Source organism: Quercus lobata, chromosome 3, assembly GCF_001633185.2.
Source record: "Quercus lobata isolate SW786 chromosome 3, ValleyOak3.0 Primary Assembly, whole genome shotgun sequence".
Lineage (NCBI taxonomy): Eukaryota > Viridiplantae > Streptophyta > Magnoliopsida > Fagales > Fagaceae > Quercus > Quercus lobata.
The window spans coordinates 4479239-4507233 of record NC_044906.1 but is presented as its reverse complement, the minus strand read 5'-3'; the positions used below and the strand labels follow the sequence as shown (position 1 = coordinate 4507233).

At 33.6% G+C, this 27995-nt stretch overlaps 1 protein-coding gene across 1 annotated transcript; it reads right to left on the bottom strand.

Annotated features, from left to right (window-relative positions):
• Window positions 1-27: 27 nt before the first annotated feature.
• LOC115979418 (branched-chain-amino-acid aminotransferase-like protein 1) lies at window positions 28-27064 on the bottom strand. The gene is made up of 30 exons (XM_031101449.1): window positions 26925-27064; window positions 26732-26801; window positions 25781-25909; window positions 25602-25659; window positions 25425-25512; window positions 22639-22723; window positions 21976-22032; window positions 21533-21646; window positions 21359-21429; window positions 20724-21144; window positions 17161-17292; window positions 16211-16309; window positions 12826-12897; window positions 12506-12598; window positions 12200-12337; window positions 11138-11196; window positions 10552-10654; window positions 10163-10351; window positions 9945-10045; window positions 9105-9159; window positions 8843-8929; window positions 8102-8153; window positions 6364-6449; window positions 5043-5096; window positions 4551-4634; window positions 4341-4412; window positions 3575-3655; window positions 2797-2832; window positions 1365-1511; window positions 28-351 (listed from the first exon to the last, which is right to left on the bottom strand). Exons 1-29 carry the CDS (start codon window positions 27023-27025, stop codon window positions 1383-1385), a joined length of 2916 nt encoding a protein of 971 aa, XP_030957309.1. The 5' UTR covers window positions 27026-27064; the 3' UTR covers window positions 28-351; window positions 1365-1382.
• Between the last annotated feature and the right edge of the window lie 931 nt (window positions 27065-27995).

Genomic DNA, 27995 nt, shown 5'->3' with positions numbered 1-27995 from the left:
GCCTAAGTAATTGAAACCTAGCCCAAATTACAGCAATTAAAAATGTAGTTTAGCTTAAATAAATTTAATGTTGTTGCTGCATACTATTGCCATGCATTTGGTAATAGGCAGTACAAAAAAACATGGTATATACACAATGGTACAAGAACTTTATTCATTGCAGACTAGATGCTAGGATCCCCAATTATTTAGTTGAAAGATTAATTACACAGCACCTGTTAATACCAAAATTCGAATTGATTGATACTCAAATCTTTGTTCAGATTTCTGGTAGTAACTTCCAGGTTGTTTTAACTTTAGGCCAGGAGTCCCACACTTCATTTTATATTCGCATGCACAAACAAAGAGAATCTGGCATGATAGGAATTGCAGTGCTTAGAATAATAAACATGATTGAAAATAACTGAACCATAAGTATAAATTTCAGACCAACTAATGCATGTTATTTCTTCCACCTTCCTATTTTTCCTTGATGTTTGTATGTGTACACATTTTACTTGGTTCTTATAGACTTGTAAAATTGCACCCGAACCTGTTACTCACTCCATCCTAGAGGATAAAAATGGGTATGGGTAGGGAATCCATGAAAAACAGGTCAACCTGCATTCTGCCCACTAAAGAGATGGGATGGGTTGGATTGACCCTTGGGTCACCCAGGTAGACTTTCTTTTAATTTTTTTATTGACCCATTTTCATTATATGCTAAGTTACATTAAATTTTCTATATTGTCAAATGTCGATGAAAATACTAAAAACATTACTTGTCAACTTAAAGTGTAATACATAAACACGAATATTTCTACCATTGCATTCACAACTAATATTGAGTAGTTTTTCGTGAGTTTATTGTAAAGTTTTGTACTAAATACTTATTTTCCTTCACCTAACATGTTATATTTTATTACTTATCAATATATATATATATATATATATTCATTCTTAACAATATAAATATTTAGGTATTTTTATATGCTAGTTAACTTTATTAATGTTTTACATATAATAGGTGCATCTGAGGTTGAACTTAGGACCATGGTATCCAATTTTTCTTTTCTTTTGTAAAAAAAATACATTCAAGTTTCTTATTTATTTATTGTTTTTAAAAAATTATGGATCATATCAAGTTGACCTAACCTATCAAATCAAAAATTGGATGAGGATAATAAGATTAGCAACCCGTTTTTTGTTGGTACCTGACCTGTTTGCCAAGTCCAGGTCCTTACATAGCAAATTTTCTAGAACCGAATTTTTATTTGCTACACTAAAGGGGACTTTATTTGCATCATGGACAATTACACAGATCCCAAATGACAACTAGATAATAGATCAAGTCAGACAAAATATTGAAACAAGTGAAGATGCACCTGCTGGTAACATGGTAATCAAGTCCTATGATAAGTTGGTATAGGCACTCCTGACTCTTCGGTCAGTTTTTTGTAAGCATTTTGCACTCTTAGAGTGACAGGCCCAACTTGTCCAGTGCCAATTATGCGTCCATCTATCTTCACAACCTGGAAAAGGAAATTTTTTTCATTTATGTATCACTTAACATGAAGAAGCAAGGATTATAACATTGAAAGAAAACTGGCAGTAGAACCCAAAACTTGAGCATCTTTGATTTCAAGTTCTCTCACTGTTTTGCTTATTAAGTTTTACTATCTATAGGTTCTGCAGTATCACATCAAGTGACTCAAATAATCAAATTTTATAAAAGGTAGATTCCAATGGACATTAGTAATTGCAACCAAACCTACTCAATTACTTGAGGGTGTACATGGGTATAGGGTTTACCCACCACTCGACTCAATCCTGTGGGTGACGAAAAGATCCAATTTCAACTGACAACTGTCAGGTTTCTTACCAGCCTTGACCTTCTGTTTGGTGGTTGGGCATAAAAAGGATTATTGGTTGTTGCTTTGCCAAAAATCCCCTCTAATGCCCCCACAGGGCCAAAGCAGTGTTGCACACTTGCACTGTTGGCCCAGCACAAATAATCCCTTGAAGTGGCATTATATATTTTTGCCTTTCTTTTTTTGGATAGATTATCTTGTTAGAAGTATGTGATTAAATGATTAATTTTACCATTTCCTAATAGCTTAAGCTTTTAAGATAATCGGTATTTTAACATGGTATCAGAGTAAGAGATCTTGAGTTCGATTCCTGTCTCCTCCACTCTACCTTCCATTTAAAATCTCACATATTGGACCTCACCTATTATAAGAGAGTTTGAGCCCACATGTGAGGGGAAGTGTTAGACGTAGTTAAATGATTAAATTTACCATATCCTAATAGTTTAAACCTTTGGTAAAATTGGTAATTTAACATATCCCATGAAGTGGCAAGTCTATCTTGGATAACTAAAATATAAAGCTTTACCATGATTTTCATTTCAATAAATAAATTTTCAAGGTTCAAGAATGAGAGTAAAAGATAAAATGAAATTATGTGAGCAACATTGGTGTAATTTGTTTTTAGAATGAAACTTATCTATCAAGTGAACAGCAATTCCCTTCATTAAAAAAAGAAAAGAAAAAAAAGAACAGCAATTGGAGCTGCTAGAGCATCAATTAGACAGAAAGCCTACTTAGTACACCAAAAGCCTGCACTAGACTCCATATTTTTAAAATAAACTATGGTTGGCATAGGGTTGGGTTCAAAATGACCTTATCCAATCCCATCACTAACAAATAGGTTGGAAATACACCCAAAAAAAAATCTCATCAGTTATTATGTGAGTGACCCATGACCAGATCTTATTTGAGAACATTTCAATGTTTCAGGAAAAAATGTACTTACTGGTGTGAGTTCTCCCATTGTCCCTGTCGTCCATACCTGCAAGGTATTGATCTTGCTTAAACTTAAAACATAAATTTGAACAAAAAAGAAGGCAGGGATTTAAACTAGAAAGAAAGTTCATGAACAAGATATTAAAGGGGTTTGAACCCATTCATAGTTGACCATATATTCCATCCATAAGAGCAAAAATTAAACTGAGTGTCTGGTGAGAATTAAGTCATATTTACCAATCAAATCATGGGACTTATTCCCATTCAGTGCATGTGTGCATTATTACTTTGCATGCCAATACTAGGTAACCATTACAATTAAACGAGCAATTAATGGGAATGAAATCACCATTCAGTTTAGCAGAAAGGACTATCATAACTTAACACTAACAAAAGGAAAAACTTAACATGACATAAGTAAAAGAAAAATGATCTACATGATTAATCAAGATATGCTGTACATTTTAAGGAATATAATATTGATGCCAGTTCAATAATCTAGTGAAAATCGTCCAACAACAGTTAATGATGATCTACATAGTGATTTTTTGCATGATGCTTCTGATACTAAAATGAACAATCAACAACACCACCAAGCCGTAGTCCCAAGATATGCTAAAATTAACAATCAAATAAAAAATAATATTTGATTTGTAAAATACCAAGACATTTTGTTATAACCTAAATAAATGTTCCTATAAATTCTTTTTAAATTACTAAAGTTCTTAGTCAAAACTTCTTAGGGTATTTCACAACAGAGATTCCAAAAAACAAATTAATATAAAAACCTCATCTGCAGTGTGGAATTCTGATAAGCTGATTCTTCGTTCCACTAGGACCAACTGTTCCTTTACCACAAGGTCCATGACCTGCAAAACCAGAAACAAATGGGTCATGTCATGCCAAAATATTACGATTTACCAATCATACATGTATTTCGGACAGCAGTTCAATTATTATTAGCTCATCTGTTTGGGAAAGAGGAATAAAGAAAAAAAGGTCAACACCTAGTCATGCAACCAAAGGTTAAGGCCAGCATGCAGTTCAAGTGGAACCGGTTCAGAAACATGTTAATGTCACTCTATGAAGTAAGATTCTCCCAAAAACTTATCTTTTGTCCTCACAGAGATGCTCACAAAGTTTCTAATTATAGAAAAATTATAACATGCTGAATATAAGTACAACTAAAAATTGAATTCAGGGTCCAATAGCATAAAAAACTTCTGTTCTGCATGTAATATACAAAGACTATGCCCTAATTCACGTTGACTTGATTTTTATAGTGAATCATATTTACATCTTTTATTGCCCCCATCCATGTCAATATCATAATGGATAGCATTCACTAGTCACCCTCTAATTATACAGTTATAGATTATTTCCTTTTCCAGACAAGATTGAGATTAGCTTAGCTAAATTCATTTTGACCAATATACATTGATTTTCTTTGCATAATACTCATTTCCTATTTGAGATTTTACAGAAGGAAGTACAAATTTTCATGGTGCACAATAAAAATTGTTAGAATGGGAAAAGGAAGTATACACAACTTACAGTTGCTCGAGTTATGCCAGGAAGACAATAATCAGCATGAGGTGTCAGAATATGACCTTTCTTCACTAAAAACTGCATAATTAAATAGACAAGTCTTTTTCAGTTTAAATGATAAATGATAACTTTCAAAATACATGCCATAGGATTGTAAGACTGCCTCATGTACATACAGATCTGAAATTAGAAACTGTAGAAAATGCATAAGCTTACAATATTTGTAGCATTTGTTTCTGATACATAACCATCCTTGTCAAGCATGATGGCATCATCAGCATTGGCATTATTACCCTCTATCTGCACCATACCAGAAGACTAAAAATCAGTGTAAATAAAAATACAAAAGAAATACATCAATCAAAGTGACAAATACTACCATGGTACCCATCAAAAAACTATGGGTTTTCACCATGCTCTCATATACTGAGTGAGTTGGGCTGTAAACTCTCAGAAATCATATACAAAATTGAACTCTCCGCCCTTTGGTTTATATTAGGAATACAGATGATCAAATCATACCACCCATAGCATTGATTAGATCATAAGGTAAACCCCAAAGAATTCCTTGTCCCCATACACTTTTATAAGTATGATGATGACCATTTATACAATAGTTGAATATCATCATAGTTTCTGCTCTCTCTCTCTCTCTCTCTCTCTATATATATATATATAAAAAATAAAATGTTGAGAATAGGACAATACCTTTGCAAGTATGTTGTTGAGGAGGTTATTGTGGTGAATCTTTGAATCCAAATTCTGTTGATAACACCAAAAATCCAGAGTTGGTAGCATGAATACAAAAGTGCATCAATCAAATAAAACCTTTGGTAGTTTTGAATTATGCTTGTTCATTCCCACCTTTAGGGACCACCATTAAGAATAACAAATAATGAATAGTAGCAGAAGATAACCAAATTGCTAAGCATAAATCAATACTTCAATGTCAGCAGTAAAGAATTTTCCTAAGATAGGGTGTCTTCTTATGGAGAGAGGTTTGGTGCCATAATTTTCTGAGATTTGATGAGGAACATTTTCGAGGAACCATCTTGGTTGAACTTTGTGATGATAAGACACAGGAAATATATTTTCCATCTTCTACATTTGAGCGGAAACTGGAAGCTTGGGTTCCCATTGAAAAAGTATATGGAGCCCAAAGTATACTAGAAAGGTTACATTCTTTGTTTGGTCAGCTGCATTGGGGAAGCTTTTGACAGTGGAGAACTGTCGTGGGACAGAAATTATTGTAGTAGATCGGTGTTGCATTTGTAAGGCACATGTGGAAATAGTGGGCCATTTTCTATTCATTATTTGGTGGCTAGAGAATTTTGGAAATTAGACTTGGCCTGGAATAAATGGGTAATTCCTGACAGTAATGGATCTGCTTGCTAGTTGGCAAAGGAAGTATGATCTGGCTTCATGCTATCAAATTTGGAAGGCTATTCCATTATATCTTATGTGGATTCTTTGGAGAGAAAGGAACAATAACCAAACATTTGAAGAAGTAGAGCTCTAGGTAATTTCACAAAAGGCTTTACTCCTAAGAACTTTGTATGTTTTGAATTAAAATATCATCCCACATAGAGTCCTCTTTATAGAATTCGTTGATCTTTTAAATTTCAGCTTGCAATTTTTTAGGAGTTGTTAGTATACTTCCTGTGTACTAAAATACTTTTCTTGTCATAATAATGGTTAAATGATTAAATTCATTTCCTAACAGCTTAAACTTTTGGGACAAGAAATTTATCATGGCATCATAGCAAGTGATCCAACGTTCAAACCATGACTTCACTTTACCTCCCAATTAAAATATTAAAAATTCTCACATGTTGGACCCCATTTATTAAAGGGAAGTTTGGTTTCACGTGTTAGAATAATTGTTAAATGATTTTAATTCACCATTTCCTAACAACTTTAACTTTTGGGATAAGTGGTAATTAATCACTTCTCAAATAATAAAACTACCTTTACTTATCAAATTAATAAATAAAAAAAATATAATTACTTATCAAAAAAAGAATCTTACATTTGGTGAATTACGACGTGTGGTAGCAGTCACCAGAGTTATACCATGCGTATTATCATAGACAGGGGGCTTCCATTCAGGTAGCACTGCAACAATAAGTACAGCATAAGAAAGCACAGTATTGTAACAGCAAATGCTATTATTAAAAAATGATCATTGTACAATAATTAACAAATGAGAAGGGAAAAAATCCTAATATCTAATGAAAACAGTGATTTACAATGGCTAGTTCCATGCTTGCAAACCACATTCTCAACACTTCCAAAGCCCAATGCCAGCTCCAATAGCAGATTGAGAATGTTAAACAGATGCAATTCAGGACAACATACTAATTCATACTTGCAGAGATCCTATATAGCACCAAGGAAGTTCACAGAGAAGCTCATTATAAGAATTTAGTTTCTAAACCTTGATTAAGAATTGTCTCTAATGCCCAAGGCTAAAAAGTCATGTTCAAAACTCAAAATTTCAGAAACCTGGGTGGGTCTCCGTATCTCCTCAGTAGTTAAAGCAGTTATCAGAGCAGTCAACAAGCTTGTCACTTGCAAGTAAAGTTCAAATCATTGATTAAGAAATCTATTTCAGATTTTTCAAATTTTAATGAATCCTCCCCAAAGTTTACATATCTGCACGAGAAAGTAAGACAGGTTAGGGGAGAAGGGCATGGTCCTAAGATTGTCAGTCAACCTATATAGTAGAAGTTCAGAATATTACTATCAGGGGAGAGACACCCAAGGAGGCCACCAAGAGCCAATTTATATACATGTTAGGACACCACTCCAACCCAAAAGCTTAAGCTGATGGGTTTAGATCCAACTATGTACATCAACTACCCGACCCACTTTCTTACTATTTCTCAAAGTGGAACCAACAAACGTACACCCACAACACTTACCAACTACAGAAACATATACATTCCATAAAAAATAAAAATAAAAAAAGTGTCAAATGAAATAAATTTTTAATCAAATCTCAGTTAGAATCCTAGAAGATAACCAGAACTTCCATGTTTTTGAGGCAGGTCTGAAATTTTCAGGATACTGCCTACCCAAAAAAAATTTGGGTGGTTAGCTTCCCTTATCTACTTTAGAAAAAACCTAGTAAGTGATGCAAAACACTTCATAGAATTTTATTGAAAATAAAGACTACTTTATATTCAAGATGATGAACACAAAACATCTTCAAAAATTACCAGAGCATCAAGTCGAAATTCTAAGAGAGTATTACTCCAAAATGGAAATACAATGTGTGAGACCCTAAGCTTGAGACCAGTCAAATAATTATTGAATCAACAGGGATTTCAAATGATCAAGAGATCTCTCAAAATCCTCAGATATACAGCTATTCTGCTTCCACTATCCACATTAAGCAAGCTGGCATCAAATTCCATATAACCGAGGATTGTCCTAAACCAATTCCTCCAACCAAATAATAGCATTGCAACTGACAATGGCATCACCCACTAAACCCCAAACATCCTAAACACTTCACTCCATTAAGCATGGGCAACATCATAATGAAGAGATGATTCACCGTTTCTCCTCTACAACGACATATACAACACCAACTTACTAAACGCTTAAACAAATTTTGGTTTCTCACAAAAGCAACCTCAAGCAATTCAAAATGATACAGGGTTGTGTACATATGGGACAAAAATGCAAATTTTATAGAGGAAAATCAAAACTGACGTAGCAGTATTTGTTGTAGTTGCAGAGAACCATGAATTCACTCTTACCAATCAAGGTGCATCCATAAAGATTGAATGCTGGACTCATGCCCGAAGTAACCTGAAGAAGATAAGTTAGGTTTTCTGTAATAGAACCATGAAGTGAAGAAATTATTACAATGTCCTATGAGCATGCATTTATAAGCAATACCCAAAAATAAAGAAGATACTTAAAACTTCTTGACTTCAAGTTCTTAAATACCATCACCACCCTGCTTCAATATGATCATTTTTTTTTTTTTGTTGATAATTAACGAAGAATTATCACCATGATTCTTTCAATATGAACAAATTATCACCAGCAACAGAAAAGTGTTCACCAAATAGCTTATATATGTGATAGTAACAAATATTCACATCAGCACATTTAATGAAGCCTCTAGGAGGTGTCATCCATGTGAAGGTTTCAAAACAGGAGCGCATTAGTTTAGGGATTAAGGTTCCTTCAACTATTGCTGTCTTCCAGCCTGAACCTTTAAATGTTGGGTAGTGCCATTGAATTATGAATTTTATGATTAATAAAAGGTAACTCCATAATAAGAATGAATGTGGATTTTAAAGAATTCTAAATACACCAACACTTGGAGAAAACAACAGTTCTTGTGACACAATGTTTCACTACTTGTGTAACAACTGTTAAAGTGGCATGTTGTGATTCTGATTCATAATAAAAGTGGTGCCATTATGGACTCATGTGAAAGTGATAGTAGTGAAAAAGTTGTCCCTAGCATTTCTCAAGAGAGAATAAACCTTCTTGCCACGTGTCAGAGATAGTCGGATGTGTGCATTATCAAACATTCCATTCCTAATGAGAGTATTGAAGATGGCTTCTTTGACCTGCAATAATTACCAGGATGAGTGAAGCAACTTTGTGGAAACTACATGCAAAAGAAAAGTGAGCAAATATCTTTTGCTCAAGACCCAATAAAATAAATTTTACATGACAGAAGGAAGCAGTAAAGGCATTAAACAGATTATCATAATAGAATAATAATCATCCCCACACTCTCACCTCTTCCCGAGTTGGAACATTGATGAAAGCCAAAGCCTTTGCTGAGTCAAACAACCTAATGAAAAGAAAAGGAAAAAAAAAAAACACACCACACATAAAAGATTACACTAGGCATTGCTGGTGAAGGAGCCCAGGACTCAAGATGGAAAATTACCTATTCATACAAGTTCAAAGAAAAATAATCATAATGAGGATGATGAAGATACAAATGTATATGATTATTGCTTTTGGAAAAGGAATTTATAGAACCTATAGTTCCATTACATTTTTACATGAGAGTAAAAGGAAGTTATCTTCCAAATAATGCAGCCAGTAGAGAAACATCTGTGGAGTATGCCCAAGAAAAATACAGGGGGAGAGAGAGAGAGAGGAAATTGGAAAAAAGAAAAGATTCAAGATGCATAATTCTAACGAATTCTACATGGCACAAGCTGCTCATGCTCCCAAATCCTTTTCCAACAGAAATATAAATTTTAGAGAAGGCAAGCAAGTGATTGAAACACAAATCACTTCATCCATAATAACTTTTCTATCTAAAATCCTGCTTAAATGAATTATGAACTTCAATTCATTTGTCAAATTGGCTTAAAACAAAAGCATCATTAACATATTTTTTTAGACATTGAGACACTAACTATTTTGCCCATAATTGATTCAAACTTTTCAAATTAATATCCTGAATACAGCATTCATGAACTTAGTTTATTTGTTGAATTGGCTAAAACTAAACATCATTGATATTATACTAGATCAGTCTGAACCATAAATGAAGTACATCCTAGTAATGCATCACCACTATGCATCACCTTTAGTCAAACTTCTCTCTTTTCTTTCACTAACCTGTCTAAATGCTCATCAAGCTTAAATATCTTCCCACTGTAAACTCGAAGACCCTCCCAAACAGAATCACCACCTTGGACAACAGAGTCAAACACAGAAACCTAATTCAGATCACAGAGTAAGAATGAGAAACCTAGAAAATCTTTGCACTTTTACACATAAATTAAAAGTTCAATACACTGAGTAGCAGATCTTAACGTCCACCAGTATATGGGTACCTTTGCACTCTCACGGGGTAAAATCTCATCACCAACCCATGCAAGCAGCTTCTCATTTGCAGGAACTGGAAGATCAGGAGGAAGTAAAGAGGACTTTATAAGGGATGAAGTCTGCTTCACGTGGCGCCTAAGCGAGTTGTACAAAGGCAGACTTTGCTCCAGCAATTCATAGAGAGAAAAAGGAAATGGCTGAAAAAATATTTTTAGTTAGCGCATAAGCTCAATAATATCAGATGGCAAAGCTTTAAATATCTATCAGCTTGAATATTATTTTAATGCTTTTGTTGCTTTTATCTATCTCAATCTATAAAGAATTTATAACAAATTCATAGAAAATCTCATTTATTTGTAAATTTATGTAGCAGTAATATAGGCAACAAACCACATACCACAGGATACTTTTTTGATTGTTGAAATCCTGTCGATTTATGTACACTTTTATACCACCATGGGGCCCAAATGCCATCAACTGGTTTTGGACCAGCTTCCCATCTGAAAATAATTGAATCGTAACTCATCATGCACACATTCAAAAAACATTATTTGAGGAAAAGAAAGGGTTAACAATGTCAATGTGTATGCAACATAACCATAACTTGCTAGATGCATTAAACAAAAAGTTTGAGGGACTAATGGATAGAGTTCCAAAGGAACCCAATATTATAAGAAACAATTAATTTTCATATTAATAATGAAAAGAATAGTACTTAAGGAATATGGACAAGAGGAAGACCAAAAAGAAAGTTGCATAAGATAGGAACTTAAGACTAAATTAAATATATGTCCGTGAGTTTAGTTTAATGGGGGAAAAAAAGGAAAAAAAAAAAAAGGAAGAAGAGGGTTTGAGTGCTTTAATGAGTTTAACTTACAACTTTTTATCACTTTTATGAAGTTCATCTAGCTTTGATCACAAAGAACAATTAAAGTAGACTGTGTAAAACTATTTAACTCTCAAAGGGAATAGATTTTGCATACTTGAGCATTGCATCTTGAAAGGGAATTTCCAAGTCATCACAAAGACCACGCAAAGTAGCCTGAACATAAATAACATTTTACATGAAATAAATATAGGAATATATTGACCTGAAAGATTAACTAAGGTCTCTACAAATAAATGAACAGCAAGTACTGTACAATGGCAAAAATGTGCATATGGAATGATTTAATACATATATGAATTGTGTGTGTTTGTGTGGGGGGGGGGTGGGGGGGGATAATTTTTAACATCACATGAAAAAATGCCAAATATGATTAGTCTAAACTCATAGAAGATGTAAGGCCATGCTTTAGCAAGAAATCCATGTTGATTTTCAAGTCTTAAATATGATCTAGATTGTTCATTCACATATAGCCAACTCTGCCTTTTCATATATCAGATGGAAGAAGCTCACATATTGAAAAACAAAACCATATAATATTCATAAAAGTTACAAATTCTTTCCATAGAAATCCTCCACTATAAATTCCCAGAGAACATTATGAAAATATCATGTTCTTGTCTTTCACATACAATGCATTTAACAGCTCATAAAATATGAAGTAAAAATTTATAAACGTAATATTTTCAGGTAAGTCACAATTATTCTTTGTTGCTGACTAGATTCCATGCCTTTATTATTGTTGCATAGATGGCCAATGAGTAAGACAAGTAATTCTTACTTAGAAAGTACTCTTTAGGTTATCACAGAGTCAAGGGTTTTCTTGAAAGAATGAATTGCCAAAGGACTTTAGTTCTGTAGCATATAGACAACATGCAAGTCCTTCATGCAAAAATAAGAATAAGGTTTCTTTTATTTGAAGCCAAATTTAATAATACCGAAGCTTGATAATCCACCTGGATTTTCTTGTTTAAGCATGATTTCTATTAAATATGTATAAGCTTAACATTCTCCATAGGACCATTCCCATAAAAGCTTAGAATAGCACTCACAGAATTCCAGAATGAGTAAAATCCACAAGCGATGTGCAATTATGTTTAAACTTGATGCAGAGAAATTGCTTCATGATAAATCATGCATAGTCATATAGCTATATTACCTCAGGATCACGCTTAAGATCTGCTGCATCAATGACTGTTGGGGCCCTTCCCAACTCACGGAGCTCATTGTATATGGAGACTAGGTCTGCCAAACCTAACTCAAGAAAGGTCGGAGACACAACCTTGTCAAACGATGGCTGAAAACACATACCAGGTAGAACATACAGTATATCTATCAGTGGCGGGAGGAATAAGCAATCAGAATGAGCAAGGCCATAAATTATATGATGAAAGGAACTATTTGTTTATATCATTTGCAGATTATGAGGCAAATGACAAATAAATAAATTACACAAGCATCTTACCAAAATATCAATGGGATTTCGAATCAATATAAAATGCTTTCCTTTCTTCATTAAATCATTCGGCAGACCATAGAGCCGTTCTTTTGCAATATGCTGTAAACAGTGAAAGTGTTGACTGTTGATCATTTTATAAAAATCATGAATTTGATATTGAACTACTCTAGTTACGGAAGCATCATAAAATTTTGCTGATTTTGTTGACATCTTTTGTTGAATTTTCAGTTTCTTTATTTTTACTAATTTATTTTTTTTATAACAGTTCTCTATTTTTATTATTTGTATTCTTCAGGGAAAAAAAAATGGAAAAGCTTGTTGTTTACCTTACAAAACCGGTACTTCTTTCTTCCTGGGCCAAAAATGACCTCTTTAACGATCTTATTTCCATCAGATTCCTACTCCAATCAAACAACATTAATTTAACTTGAATGTAAGAGAAGAGAGAACACAATATATAATGAGAATAAATGACAATATCTAAATGTAATTGAGGACATTCTAAATGTAAAGATATTAAGACGCAACACACCAATAGATAAGCAAATGAAGGAAGAGCTGTCATAAATCATTATAACCCAAATAAAGAAAATAAGTTAAATAACATGATCCAACCTAAAGTAGAATGACAGAGATCAGGAAAACTCCTATCTAAACATCAACTTGTCCCGTCTTTGACCTTTTAACTAAAAGAATTTAACGTTGAGAAATAACACTTAGTTTGACATACTTTAGTGATAGAATAAAGATTCTTAGATAAAATAGTTTTTTTTTTTTTTTTTGGGGGGGAGAAGAAGATAAATTAGTATTGTTATTTATTTGTATTCAAATTAATTCCTATGTTTTAGGATAGGTGTGCTATGTCCATAACATTTTCACAACAAATCATATGTGACAAATAGTTATTGATTCTAATTTAAATCCATAACTTAAAATTTTAGAATAATTTTGGAATATAAATGAATGAAAAGAATAATTTTAAAGTATTTTTCCCTTCTCTTGTTTTGAAGTTTTAATAGAGAGGTTGGAAAGTTCATTCCCTTGTTTGAGAGTTTAAGTGGGAGGGAATGAAACAGGTAGAAGAGAACACTCATTCCTCTCAATTCTCTTAAAACTTCAAATTTTCATTCCCCCCGAAATTGAGAGAAATGGAAGGAAATGAAATTAGATTTAATGAATTTTTTAAATAAACTCCCAAAATACCGCTATATATTCAACCTTTTATTTTAAAATAGGGGTCTAATAGTAATATAGTCATAAAATGATTCTATTTCATTCCCTCTATGTTACTTTCAAACAAGATTACTTACATTCTATTTATTTTCATTCCCTTATTTTAAAACATCCAATCAAGGTTACTAAATTTCATTCCGTTTCATTCTTTTCCATTCCTTTCTCTTGCTTAAATACATTCTATTCAATTCCTTTCCTTTCCATTCTCTTATGATCATTATATTCCATTCCATTTCATTCCTTGGACATAGCATTGTGAAAATGTTGTGGATATAGCATTTCTTTTTAAGATAGGATTGTTCCTATGTTTTAGGATTTGTTAATGAGTTTATCTCATCATTTTTTTGTTCGTTGAATGCATTAATAAGAACTAAACAGAAAATTAATCCAAAAATTATATTCTCTTTCTCAAGTTTAGGAGGCTAGTCACCTCGAATTAACTAAAGGTGTGTTTGGTTCTTGTAAAATGCTTTCCGGAAAATACATATTTTCTGGAAATGCTAATTTCCGGAAAAGGAAAATGTATTCATGCTGTTTGGCTATCTTGGAAATCGTTTTACAGAAAATCAATTCCGGTGTTTGGTTCGTTCAAACATTTTTACAGAAAATGCTTTACATAGCCAAGCCACCCAATTTTCCATACACTTCCTCAGTTGTAAACATGCGGATAATGAATCAATTTCACACTCATTCACAAAAGAAACAAAACTCAGCAAAAAAATTCATCAAATCCGGTCAAATTGAGATCGCACGGCGGAGGAGAAGATGAGATCGCACGGTGGAGGCGAGATTGGAGGCAAGATCGAAGGACGAGATCGGAGGCGAGATCGAGCGACGAGATTGGAGGCGAGATCAAGCGGCGCGGTGCTGCGACCGACAAGCGGCGCGATCGACGATCGGCACGGTGCGATCGTCCGACTGGAGCTTGGTCTGTGGTTGCCGGCGAAGTCTCTTCTTCCTCTCTCTCTCTGATCTGGGCTCTCTCTTCTCTCTCTCTCTCTCTCTCTTTCCGGAAATGATTTGAAGTGAAAATGAGAGTGTAAAATCATTTCCGGGTCAAAGGAGTAAATTTTGGTCAACAGGAAATGATTTTCCGAAAAATTTCATTTTCCGTTGCTGCCAAACACGCGGGTTTGGGGGAAAATGATTTCCTGAAATCATTTTCCCCAAAACAAACGCACCCTAAATTATCTTTTTTTTTTTGAATAGTAACATTTGGTATTAGAGCATTTCAATCCACATTTCCATAAAAAAAGGCCAAAACATAATTTACAAAAAAATCTGTCAAACCCACCATTCACTGTGTTTCCACTTGGTCATCTCCACATCAAACCAACCCCTTTTTTCCCAACCTGACCCATTACTCCCAAAACGTCACCCGGCCCATTTGCTAAAAAACCACAACAATCCCCACAACCGTTCCCAAAAAAAAAAAAAAAACCCTTTGTAAAAATCAGTTTTTGCATGAAGCTCAAAGTTCATCATGTCTAACCCATATCAAAGTTTCGATCCCAAGGAACAACAAACAATGTCAGAGCATGTCAACAGAATGTTAGAGATTCTCAAGGACATGTCCAAAAGCATAGCAAGGATGCAAGCTTTGAAGGATCAACTAATAGATTTCTTAGATAAACAATCTAGTGTAATTTTGGAAATCAAAGAACAATCAAAAGTTCACGGATCCCATAAAATTTTGGAGAATCAGGGTAATGTACTCCAAGCATCACCAATAATTCTAGAGAGTAATATGTTGGAGGATGCCCCCACTATAAGCATCTGAAGATCAAAGGATTAATGAAGTGGAAAAGATAGATCAAAGGGATCTTCTAGTGATTTCGAATAAGCCTAGTCTAATTTCACACATTGAATTTGTCATTTTGGATGAGTTCAAAGATGCGAAAATCAAGGCTTTTTTGTTCACAAAAATGGTTAAAGAATTGGTGCAAGTATCCATGGTTCGAATTCTCATCCTTCAACTCTTTAAAATTCGAGATCGAGTTTTCTCCAATTGGGGGAGAAGGATATGGTGTGAGCAAGCATCTATTTCCATGTTTCAGAATCTTGAGGACAAGATTCATCTTGAAGGAGAAGGGAATTTTATAACCCAGGATAAAATATTTGAATTTAGTTTAGTAATAGAATAAAGCTTCCTAAATAGATTAGTATTGTTATTTATTTGTATTCAAATTAATTCCTATGTTTTAGGATAGTATTGGTTCCTATATTTTGGAATTGGTTCCTATATTTTAGGATTTGTTGATGAGTTTATCTCATCCTTGGCTATTTATGTATGTTGAATACATTAATAAGAATTAAGCAGAAAATTAACTCAAAAAGTCTATTCTTTCTCTCAAGTTTGGGAGGCTAGTTACCTCGAATTGACTAAATTATCTTTTATTTTTTTTCGGTCATAACAAATTATTTGATGCACATAGACCACTCAGCCCAGGACAAATGTATAGTGTTTCATTAACATACCATTTTGGAGAGTAGCTCTTCCTTGTACGGCCTATCAATGCCTGTAGTCCGTAGGAAAAATGCATAGAGTGGTTCATCAAGCACTTCCATGTCATCTCTCTTCAACAAAGCACATAACACCATGAATAAATAAATTACATTAATACAGAAGAAAACATGTTCTAATTTTTCAGAAGCAAGAAACAGAATTACAAAATGTCAGCTATCCATCAGGGCCTAAATGACATTAGGATAAAATGCGCTCACAAAGCCCTCTCATAGTAACTACCATAACTAACCAGTCCTATTCATTCATGTATAATATTCTACATCAAGATGAATAATCAGAAACGAAGAAGAGAGAATGCAATATCAATAGAACAACATAGATTTTTTTTTTTTTTTTTTTTAATTGTTCAGCTGTTGGTTAAAATCAATATGTATTCTTCTTCTTATTTATTATGGTGAAAATCAAAATGTATTCTAAATCACTTCAATATTGACAATAGAAAGTTCATAACTCAATTCAAATTACCTCAAATTCTTAAAACATCAATTTCATGCCAGTCAACTTAAAAATATTGCTTATCACAAATGTCAATTTTGCATTAAAAGAAAATGGATTTTTGATTTCTTTAATCAGTGAGCTATTTAACCATACTGAACCCAGATGTCAAAAAACAAAGATTTTGTACTCAAAACCCACCTTTTGTTTCACTAAAAAAACACACACAATCAAATTCAAAACAAAGTCAAACCCAATTGTCTAGTGCACAAGGGAACCCAACACCCAAAAAAAAAGAGTTGGGCAGTTGAGAGAAGGCCTAAACGAAACCCCATTAAAGAAAACCCAGCTTCCAGCTCAACAACAAAAAATCACTGCATTGACTTCCTTTCTAAGCAACCAAGCAGAGAGTGAATCTGAAAGAATAACAAAAATGTGAGTGAAAAGCAAACCAAACCAAACCAACCTGGGCAAAAGAGTACATGAGGCAGGTACTGAGTGATCTTGGAGCAGACCATGAGTGAATCACCTCCACCTCCTCCATCTCTTCCTTTTGCTCTGACATTTTCTTCTTGATGATGATGATGATGGTATTTCTCTGTGGTTGGTTTGTGTGTTGCAGACAATTTTGAACTCTGTGAGAGAAATAATAATAATAATAAATATTGGTTTCGGTTATAAAAAATATGGCTTTTTGTGCTATACGCAATGGTTCTCTTCTTAAAGTAAACACGAGAGTTTATTGCTTGTGGGGCTTTTGCAACCTTTGGATTCTTATGCAAAAAAATTTGTATTTTTAACAATGTAATGCCAGCAGGAATCTCGGTTTCTATCTCCGGTTAATTTTCGTCTAATAACATGAAGACATGCTTTCACACAGAAGAGTTGCAAAATAATATAAAATGTTTTGTCAGAATCATATCCTGTTCCGCTATTCCTATGTGGCAAAATGTTACTGGTTTTAACAAGTATTACATCACCTTTTTATCCATCAACCACACTTGCCACCTAAGTTTTTGAAAATTGTTATAAATGTAGTTTTATTCTCTGGGTAATTATTAAATAGCCAGGTAACTATTAGTTAAGAGTGTTTAGAGCAGGTCCCAATCTCATGTATTTAGACATAACTATTAGTAGGTTATCACAAAAATAAAAAGACATAATTATTAGTAAGAATTTTTAGACTAGGACCCATGTATTTAGACATATTGGTTATGTCTAAATACATTACACAACACAAGAATGAAGCGCACTCTTTCTTCAAAGATAATCAAGCTCTCAGTTTAAGGTCGGTTTTGTCTAGTTAGAACAATGTCTGTACAAGTTGTAAATATATCCAAAAAGTGGGTGAATGACTCTTCATTTTCTATAATAAAATTTCTGTATAAATATCTAATTCAATATCTGCTCCAATACGTTTCAAGTTTTCAACCCATTGATCACTACACTTATAAATAATAAAAGAGTCTCTCTCCTTAGTAATGAGAGATTATACATTTGACTAAAAATTTATCTTCCATACTAACTCTCCATCTTTATATTTAAGTCACCAATATTTATTCATTTTAATTGTTTAATACGAAAATACTACCACATTTTCCTAATAGGAAAAAATTATACATAATGAGTTTTATTTTATTTTTTGATAATTTGATAATTGAGAAACAAGGTGATTTTCATTTTCTGTAATAAAAATTGCGTATAAACATCTAATTCAAAATCTGCTCCAATACATTTGAAGTTTTCAACCCATTGATCACCACACTTATAAATAATAAAAGAGTCTCTCTCCTTATTAATGAGAGATTATAAATTTAACTAACTATTTATCTTCCATATTAACTCTTCATCTTTATATTTAAGTTACCAATATTTATTCAGTTTAATTGTTTAATACAAAAATGCTACCACATTTTCTTAATAGGAAAAAAATTATACATAATGAATTTTATTTTATTTTTTGATAATTGAGAAAAAAGGTGATTTGACTTTGATAATTGAGAAACAAGGTGATTTGATTCTGAATGGCCAAACATTTATGTTGAGAAGTGCCACTCTTGGACATAGAGATGGCTACTCTTTAAAAAAAAAAGAGGAATATTACTCCTGAATAAAAGAATTTTAATAAGAGATCTTTAATAAATTCTCTAATAGTTGAATAAGAGATTTGAAATTCAATTCACACCCACACTAAAAATTGATTGGCGTCTTGATCTGATAATAAAGTGCTATCATTAGAAGCGGACGCCATAGGTTGAAACTCTCTTTAAAAAAAATAAAAATAATTCTAATAACTACTCCAATTCCTTGATCTATTTTTTTTTTTTTAATTCATAAATAGATAATACTCATTGAGCAGATACTACATGTAGAAATTTGTTTTAAAAAACAATATTTTTTATTTTCTGGTTATAAAAAATATATAATTTAATTTTTCATATTTGAAAATAAGTTTTAGAAAGAGTTTTCTGAATATATAATCAAACAAAACATACGATTCAACTTTGATTTTAAATTTTAAATAATTTTCAGAAAATATTTTAATTTTAACCAAAACTTCAAGTATTGCTAGCCTTGGTCAGCATGTATTATTTTTTTAATTCAGGGTTTTATAAAGCATAGAGTTTTTGCTTTTTTTTTTTTTTTTTTTTTTTGGATCTATATAATTGGCTAAGTTATTCTTACATGAACAATTTTCTAGACATGAAAAGTGATAAGTTCCAAAGACTATTTCAAGTTCAACTTACTTACCAGTTTTCAGCAACTTCCTCAATTAAAATAATTAAAGGTTAGCTTATTTTTTTAGTCCCATTTCTGTTTTCCTCATAGCAAATGTCCAATCAAGTCTATTTTCCTCCACAAACTATTTTTCTATTTTGCATTAAAAAAGTCACCAACCAGTAATGATTAAAACATCAAATTATAGGTATAGCTGTAGCATCCTTCCCCACCAGCCTTGATGTGTATTGGCAAACACAGCAATCTTTTCTAATATGGAAATATCTGCTTGTAATCCACTCTTTTCTACTTTCCATTGATAAGATTTGAATATAGGGTGATGCTATTTGCAAACCTTGTGTTGATTACTTTTGTTAATTCTTTTTTTGTCAAATCAACAGTGAATATCAACCCTGTTCACAAACTTTTGCAAAGCATTAGTGCAGAAAGCATTTCCTTTATGACAAATATCATACTCATCCGGTTCATCCAAAAAAAATATCATTCCCATCCCATGTCATTAAACACATCTACCAAGGCTGAGTGTCTTGTCTTTGGGTGATGGAACAGTAATGAACAAGACAAGATCTCCCGCTCTTTTTTTTTGGTTATAGATCTCCTGCTCTTATTAGGACACTTGTTTTGGATATTAGTTTTGAGGCACACATGTAAATCACCATTGGAGAATAATAAACAATATAATGATTCTATCAAATTATTATTTAATTTAAAATTTATTTTTTCTATTCATTTAGTACGATGGCCAATAATTTATTTACAACAAAATTACTTCTAAAGAGTTTATCAAGTGGACGCTAAAAGCAAAATCAAGTGACTATAAACAGCATTTGAAATATCCAATATTATAAGTTTAAAAAGTACGAAAATAAAAAGACCAAAAAAAGCCCTCAATTCTTCAGCCCATTAGCTTAGCAATATGCATTTTAGAACAAAGAAACCAAAATACCTCATTCTTTAGCCCATATATGTGTTTAGGAGTAACAAAGTGATTACAGCCACATTGCACCACAAATAAAACCAAACACAACTCTCCTTTTATATATATATATATATATATATATATATATATATATATCCTAGGATTAGGATATTGGTATCTTACAAGTCTAACATGGTTGCAACTCAGAATACAACAAATTTTTTTCGCATGACTAGAAAATGCCAAAAGCTAGTTATAATGTCACTGTAGCAGCTATTTTTAAAAAATAAAAATAGAGTGTACGAGGCTCTGAATAAAATGGAAACACGACACACACAAAGTTATTTGCATGAGAGAACAAATAGCCGCACATTGGATCTATCATATGACTGCATGTAAGGCAGCAGATTGAGTGGTTTGTGTGTTTCAGTGAGGTCTGTAATGGTAATGTTTGCCTGGTCCACTAGAGAGAGAAAATGATTGAATGTGTCAATATTGCGAATAACAGAAGCAATATAAGCCACGGGACCTTTCCTTGACCCAGTATTTGAAGTGCCATTACATATTATTTTGCCTCCATTAGCATCAAATCCATTGCCATTATCATTAGCATTAGCATTCCCTTGAAGAGAACCATTAAATTTACCATCCATACTTTTACTATCCAACAAAGAACCCTGGCAACTGTCATTCTGCTTTGTAGGTGATGGTATCTTCTTGTTCAAAAGAATGGCGAGTAGTCGAACAAGATATGGGAGGCATGCTGGATCATATATTACATCTGCGCCCAAACTGGAGAACAAGGAGGGAAGTAGCACTGATTAAGCATCAAATAGGCTAACAATTGAACATATTAAATCGCAGTGTTTGGCAACTTGATCTCCCACCATGGAATCAAAAGTTGGCATAATCATCTGATCAAATTTGTCATCTATTTGACATGGATATTGGTAAATGGTACGATGTGCAAAGAGCAATAAGTCACAAAAAACACATAAATACTCACATAACATCTGGCATGAAGTCTTGGAGCTCATTTTCTGATGCAGATTCCCAAGGCAGATGAATGCATTCTATCTGAGATTTATAGTGTTTCAGGTTTTTCAGCTACTACTGATTTAAATCAATTCCTATGTGATCAATATGATAAGGTATTTGATTCATTGTGACCAACACTCACAGTATTTGAATCTTCAGTTCTTTTTTGTCTATTGGTTTCAATGCTGAAATTGTTCGACTCCAAATTAAGCTTCATGTTCATCAGAGTTGACAGGTCACCATCACTTAGTGCAACCTGTATGTATCAAACATAAAATTTTCAAGGGTGATTAACCATTTACAATTTTTAGATAATGCATTGGTAAAATAAGTCTTCTCATGGATCAGAGGGACAAAAATTACCCCCAGAACTTGGAGAGAAAGAAACAAACAAGCTTGGCAACCAGCATGTTTCATAGGTTTTCAGTCACTCAGGCTTTGAAGGAAGAAACTAAAATCTCAGAATTTCCATCATAAAGAATCCAATTTCAGCAGATTAGCAGATTATTATGTCATAAAACCATTGTAAAAACTAAAAACAGATGGTTCTTTTTTTCCAACGAGATTTAATTTTTGAAAACATACCTTGGAGGCTTCCACATGGGCAAGACAAATGCCAACCAAACCAACACCTGAACCAAGCTGTTTTTGAAGTATTGGGCCAAACAAATAGAGAGAGAGAGAGAGAGAGAGAATCAACTGATAAGAACTCTACATTTATACAAGACAAGCAATATGAGAAAAAAAATTAACATGCCATGAAAAAAAAGGCAAATACAAGTGTTTTTTTTTTTGGGGGGGGGGGGGGGGGGGCTAAATAGACAAAGATTAATGCAGTTTAACTTACACATTAAAAGCGAAAAACTAGGGGAAAACTATGTTTGGATTGGAAAAATAAATCTTCACATGATGTATTGACAAGAACATTACTTAAATGATAATCTCATAGTTTTTTATTTTCTTTTAGATATGATAAGATTTGACACTTATAGCACTCTATGATAATTGCTCTTTATCTTTAGGCCAAGAGACACCAATTGGTTTGTTTTTGGTATAAGTGGAATTTTAACCCAGGTCCCTTATTTGACAACAAGGATTGAGCAAAATGGAACCACAATCTCAGAGATTTAGTATTACAAGTGCATCCAATACAGAAACTCATTTCTAGATCATTCATGAATCTATAAATGTACAGCAAAAATTTGTAATTTGAAATAGAACAGACAGATTCTTGAATAGAGACCTTACCTCAAAGCAAGATTTATTTGAGAATAATCCTGGAAAAGAAAGTATGAACTCTGATAAGAAAAGACTTGAGGGCCAAAGTGCACAACTGCATAAACCAAGCAGTTTCTAATTTTAGATTAGTCTGAAACGTTAATAAAAATAAATGAAACAACTCTTATAATCTTTTTTTTTTTTTTTGATAGGTAATAACATCTTTATTGATAAAAAGTACAATGCGCAAAACTCCAAATACAAGGCCACTCAAACAAAGTCCTAAGTGGCAAAGACTTCAAACATCTACATGTCTCTCAATTTCCTCAAAAGTTCGAGCATTGCATTCCTTCCAGGTTAACCACATAAGCCACGCCGGTACCATATTCCAAACATTTGAAGAATGAATCCCCAACAAATTCCACCATGTAGAGAGAAGAGAAACAACAATCTTTGGCATCACCCATTGAACCCCAAACTATAGAAAGAATTCACTCCACGAGGTATGAGCAAACTTACAATGGAGCAATAAATGATCCACAGTTTCCTCTTCGCATCAACATAGGCAACACCAATTAACAAGAGGCAAATTCTTCTTAACAAGTTTGTCAATTGTGAGAATCCCACCCCTAGCAGCTGTCCATAAGAAAAAAAGCCACCCTTTTAGATACCTTAACACACCAAATGCTCTTCCAGGGAAAAGACACCAACAGAGCTTCCAGCAATGAATAATAGAAAGAGAGCACATCAAAAAACCACTACAATTCAATTGCCATATCATGGTATCATCACCCCCCCCCCCAGGTAATTTGGATGAGATATGCACAAAGAAATCATAAAAAATCGCCATCTCCCAGTCCTGAAATTCACGACCGAAAAGTAAGTTCTAGCTTCTACCACCCCCATCAAGTGCAATATCAACCATATCAGAAATCCTAGCTTCTTTATCCACAGCATAAGAAAACATTTCTAGATATAAATCTTTCAAAGAAATAGAGCTACTCCAAGGGTCATGCCAGAATCGAATACAAATACCCTCACCCGCCGCATACAACACATGACCAAAGAAACTCTCAGCCCCCTTCCTAATGTTCTTCTACATGTCACCTCCACATGTTCTTCTAACAACACTAGTATACCATCCACCACTAGCCTCCCCATATTTGGAGGCTATAACCTGCCTCCATAAACGTGTGACCTCATTCCCAAACCGCTAGAGTCACTTCCCAAGTAAAGCTTGGTTAAACAGCCCAATCTTCCGGATCCCCAAACCACCTGCCTCCACTGGCCACACAACCTTTTCCCAAGCAACAAGCGAAAATTTAAAAACATCAGTAGATCTCACCCGAAGGAAATTCCTCTAAATCCTTTCTAATCTGTCCACCATATATTGTGAAATAGTAAAAAAAGATAAATAATAAGTGGGAAGACTTGATAAAGTACTCTTCAATAAAGTAAGTCTACCCCTTTTGACAAATATAACCGCTTCCAACTTGAAAGCTTTTTCTATATCCTTTCAATAATAGGGTTTCAAATCGAAGAATCCTTATAATGAGCCCCCAAGGGCATATCCAAATAAGACATGGGCAAACAGCCAACCTTACAACATAAAATACAAGCCAAAGTAGCCAAATTCCCAACCTCACCAACTGGCACAAACTCACTCTTACCAACAATTACTTTCAAGCTTGTGATAGCTTCAAAGAAAATCAGAACCATACGAATATATAATAATTGTTCCCCGGAAGCGTCACAAAATGAAAAATACTAATCATGGGTAATTACTAACAGATCTGATATGATCATATGAAAGACACCAAACCATCGGATTGACAAACTCTATAGAACTATTATTTTCAATAAATAAAGTAAACAATTTTTCACCAAACCAATTTGGAGGAAAATTTGTCCAAGCTGCTACATTGTGCTTTAAATGGCCACCCACATGTGTTTTTATTTAATTGCCATTTGACTTAGCCAAATGACTTAAAAGGTCATGTAATTAAAATAAATGAGGATGGCCACATGAATTGCCTCATAATGGATTGTAGAAGAGTCCTTCAAGCCAGTTTTAAGGAAAACTTTGTCCTTTAAATAAATAAATAAAGAGGCCTCTATGCATGCATAGTTCTAGGACTTAGGACCTGCTTTATGGTAGCTGAGCTGGATTAATGACCTTGACATCATGCATGGGCCATGAACAAACAATCGGATTAGGAAACTTTAATTGAGACCTGCCGTAGTGACAAACCCGTCAATGCTTTCATTGAATTGCTAAAAACTGTACTAATAATTCTAAGGAATAGTGACTGTTCAAGTGTTCATATAACTGAATAGAAAAGGCAAGACCATTTGATCCATTAAACCCCCCCCCCCCAATTAAAAGAGAGCGAGAGAGAGAGAGAGAGAGAGAGCGAAACAACCCATTTCATTCCTTTAACCAAAAGGAGGCTAATCCACTGTACACAGGCTCTTAATCAGCTGCCTGATTATTTTTTTTTTCTCCTAAACAGCAAATGACCCTTCTACCCAGCAGTTTAATAAACACAACTAACGGGAATTCATTGCCTAATTTGTGATTTCTCACAAAGGATTTACAAACAGATCTCCTTATAATTCTGACAGATGCAAAGTGATAAAAAGAGAAAGCGCTAAATGACAGGGCAAGCCCAAATTCACTATAATTGAATATGCTTTTCACAGATCTTGAAGTTTGATAATTGTTTATACTCAATTGGTCTAATCAAAAAATTCATCAACAATTTTAGTTTTGCAGATATCACCTACAAGACAGAGATATCATTAATGAAGCATACCCAGTATCTCCGTCAAGCATGTTGAGAGAACACCGTAGTGGGACCACCAGTTTCCCTGAGTTAGGACAACTTGGTAATTGAGAAGAACCTAGAAGTACCAAATTATCCACCCAAATCTAAGTTAATGCAACTAAACTATAGACTTTATACCAAAATAACATGATTGAGAATTATTACCAGCAGGAAAAAGAAATGAAATGCATTTGCAGATTCTTCCTTTGACCACATTATCATCCTAGAGGGGAAAAAAAAGATCTTGTCAAACCCATTCAAGCATGTAAGTTCTTAGAGAATAACACGCGCAAATAATTCAAATGACAACAAAGTTAAATAACTCCTCCATTGACCAGCCGTACCTTCAATGATGCCATGTAATAAGCATATTGTTCATATAATTCATCCAAAACAAGATCATGGTTCAGCTCTATTTCAGCAATAAGCTTCTTCAGGAAATTCTTCAAGTATGGAGCATGAAAGTTTTCAGCCTGCATTGACCATTTGACTGAACCAAATTTATAATAGAGAAACAATGCATACAAAGGATTTGATTGCAGCTTAGAAAATGCACAACAAGGATTTTTTTTTTTTTTTTTTTTAATTGAAGACATGAAAGTAAAACTTCTGCTGTACTAATCCCATTCATGCAAAAACAGTACATACAAAACCGTCTTTGTCTTTGAAAACAGGGTTCAGAAAAACATGGAAAACCCAATTTCTTCAAATTTTTAAAGCTACTTCCTTGCCTCTACTTGAAGTTTTAAATCCAATTCTCCACTAAGAAAGTAGAACTAGAAACCAATCTAACCTCACAAATCTTCATCAATTTTCCTAAATAAAGCTTTAAAAACTGACATTTAAATTTCTTTGTGAAAGGGCAGGAAAAAGCATTCTTGCCCCAAATTATGTTCATTTCTTTTCCCCACATTTGCAGAAAACAAATAAAGCTTAACACACCTAAAACCCATCCACTTTTTCAGCATTCTTGCTAACAATTAAGCCACCAAGTTCTAAAACCCATTACACATATCAAAACCCAAGTCATAAAAACTCATAAAAATAAGCACATAAATGCAAAACAGTTATATTCAAATGCATCAAATAGAAGTTATACAGTTTGCAACCAAACAAAGGTTAACACCTAAAATTCAATCCACATACTAACAACTAAGCCACCAAGTCTTAAAACCCATTACAGAAATCAAAACTCAAGTCACAAAAACTCATTTATAAACACATAAATACAATATCAACGTAAAACTTTGCATACAAATGCATAGAAAATAAAGTATAGAGTTTTTTTTTTTTACAGCTTTGCTTAAGCAATGGTCCCAAATGAACCTCTGTACTCCCTCAGTAACCGACCCTCCACCGCATACCCTACAATTCAACCAAAAAAAACCAACACAATATTATTAGAATAGGAACATGGGTGGCGCCGCACGTTAGCCACGTGCACCACAGTTTGCTAAAATACGCTGGTGCCGGAAATTTAGGCCCTACCGGGACAAGGAGATTAAGGATTCGGTGGAATCCATGGCGAGGAAAGCTGAGACCAGGTGAAGGCACGAAGGGTCCGAGGGATCGAGCTCTTGGTCCGCCATGGCTGAGATTCTCTATAGGGTTTTGGGTTTTTGAGGGAGAGAGTGTTTTTTATTTATTTATTTATAGTCCATGCTACAAGTCGTTTAGTGAGAATGGAAAAAAAAAAAATTTGCCAAGCTACTCTTTTTGGTCCTCTAATTGGGTAATTTTAATTTCATCCATACACGTTTCCTTGCAATTGTATCAATAAATCGTCTCTTAAGTCTCAACTATTAACTGTATCAGTTTAGGCCTTCAACTTTCACCCAAAAAAAAAGTTAAATTAAAAAAAAAAGTATTTGATTTTAGTTAAGGGGTTAAATTGATACAATTAATTGTTGAGGGATTCTTAATTTGAAAGTTAACGGAAGAAGTTAACACAACTAAATGTATGACAAATGTAGTTTTCAAAAAAAAAATGTATGACAAATGTACAAGGACCAAAATTATGATTTGATAATAAAAGTAACAGACTACAATTTAAAAAAATAAAAAATAAATAAGATACACTAAATTAGGGGTTGTTTGGATTTGTTATTTCCATCATCCATAACTCAAAAATTGTGGGACCCACTACTGAGAAGTTTGTTTGGTTTTTGTTTCCATCACTCAATTATCTGATTTTTGAGTTATGAGTTATGGAAACTGAAATCATATTTTAGGTGTTTTCAGTTTCCAAAACTCAATTTCCAATGGCAATTTCATAATTCTTTAGTACAAACAAGTCCCATTGCCAGTGTCCCATCCCATCCCTGCGCAGCTCCAACGAGTCTTTTTGCCTTTACTCTCTATTTCTCTCTTCTCTGTTTCCTTACTCTTCTCTCTATTCTCATTGTTTTTCTCTAATCTATCTCTTCTCGTTTGTGGTGGCGTTTCAATGGTGGAGTTGGGTATTGATGTGTGGCGTTTCGGTGGTGGAGTTGAATCGGTGGCTGGAGTTGAATCAATGGCTAGTGTTTCAGTGGTGGGTCTCTTCTATGGGTTTGGGTC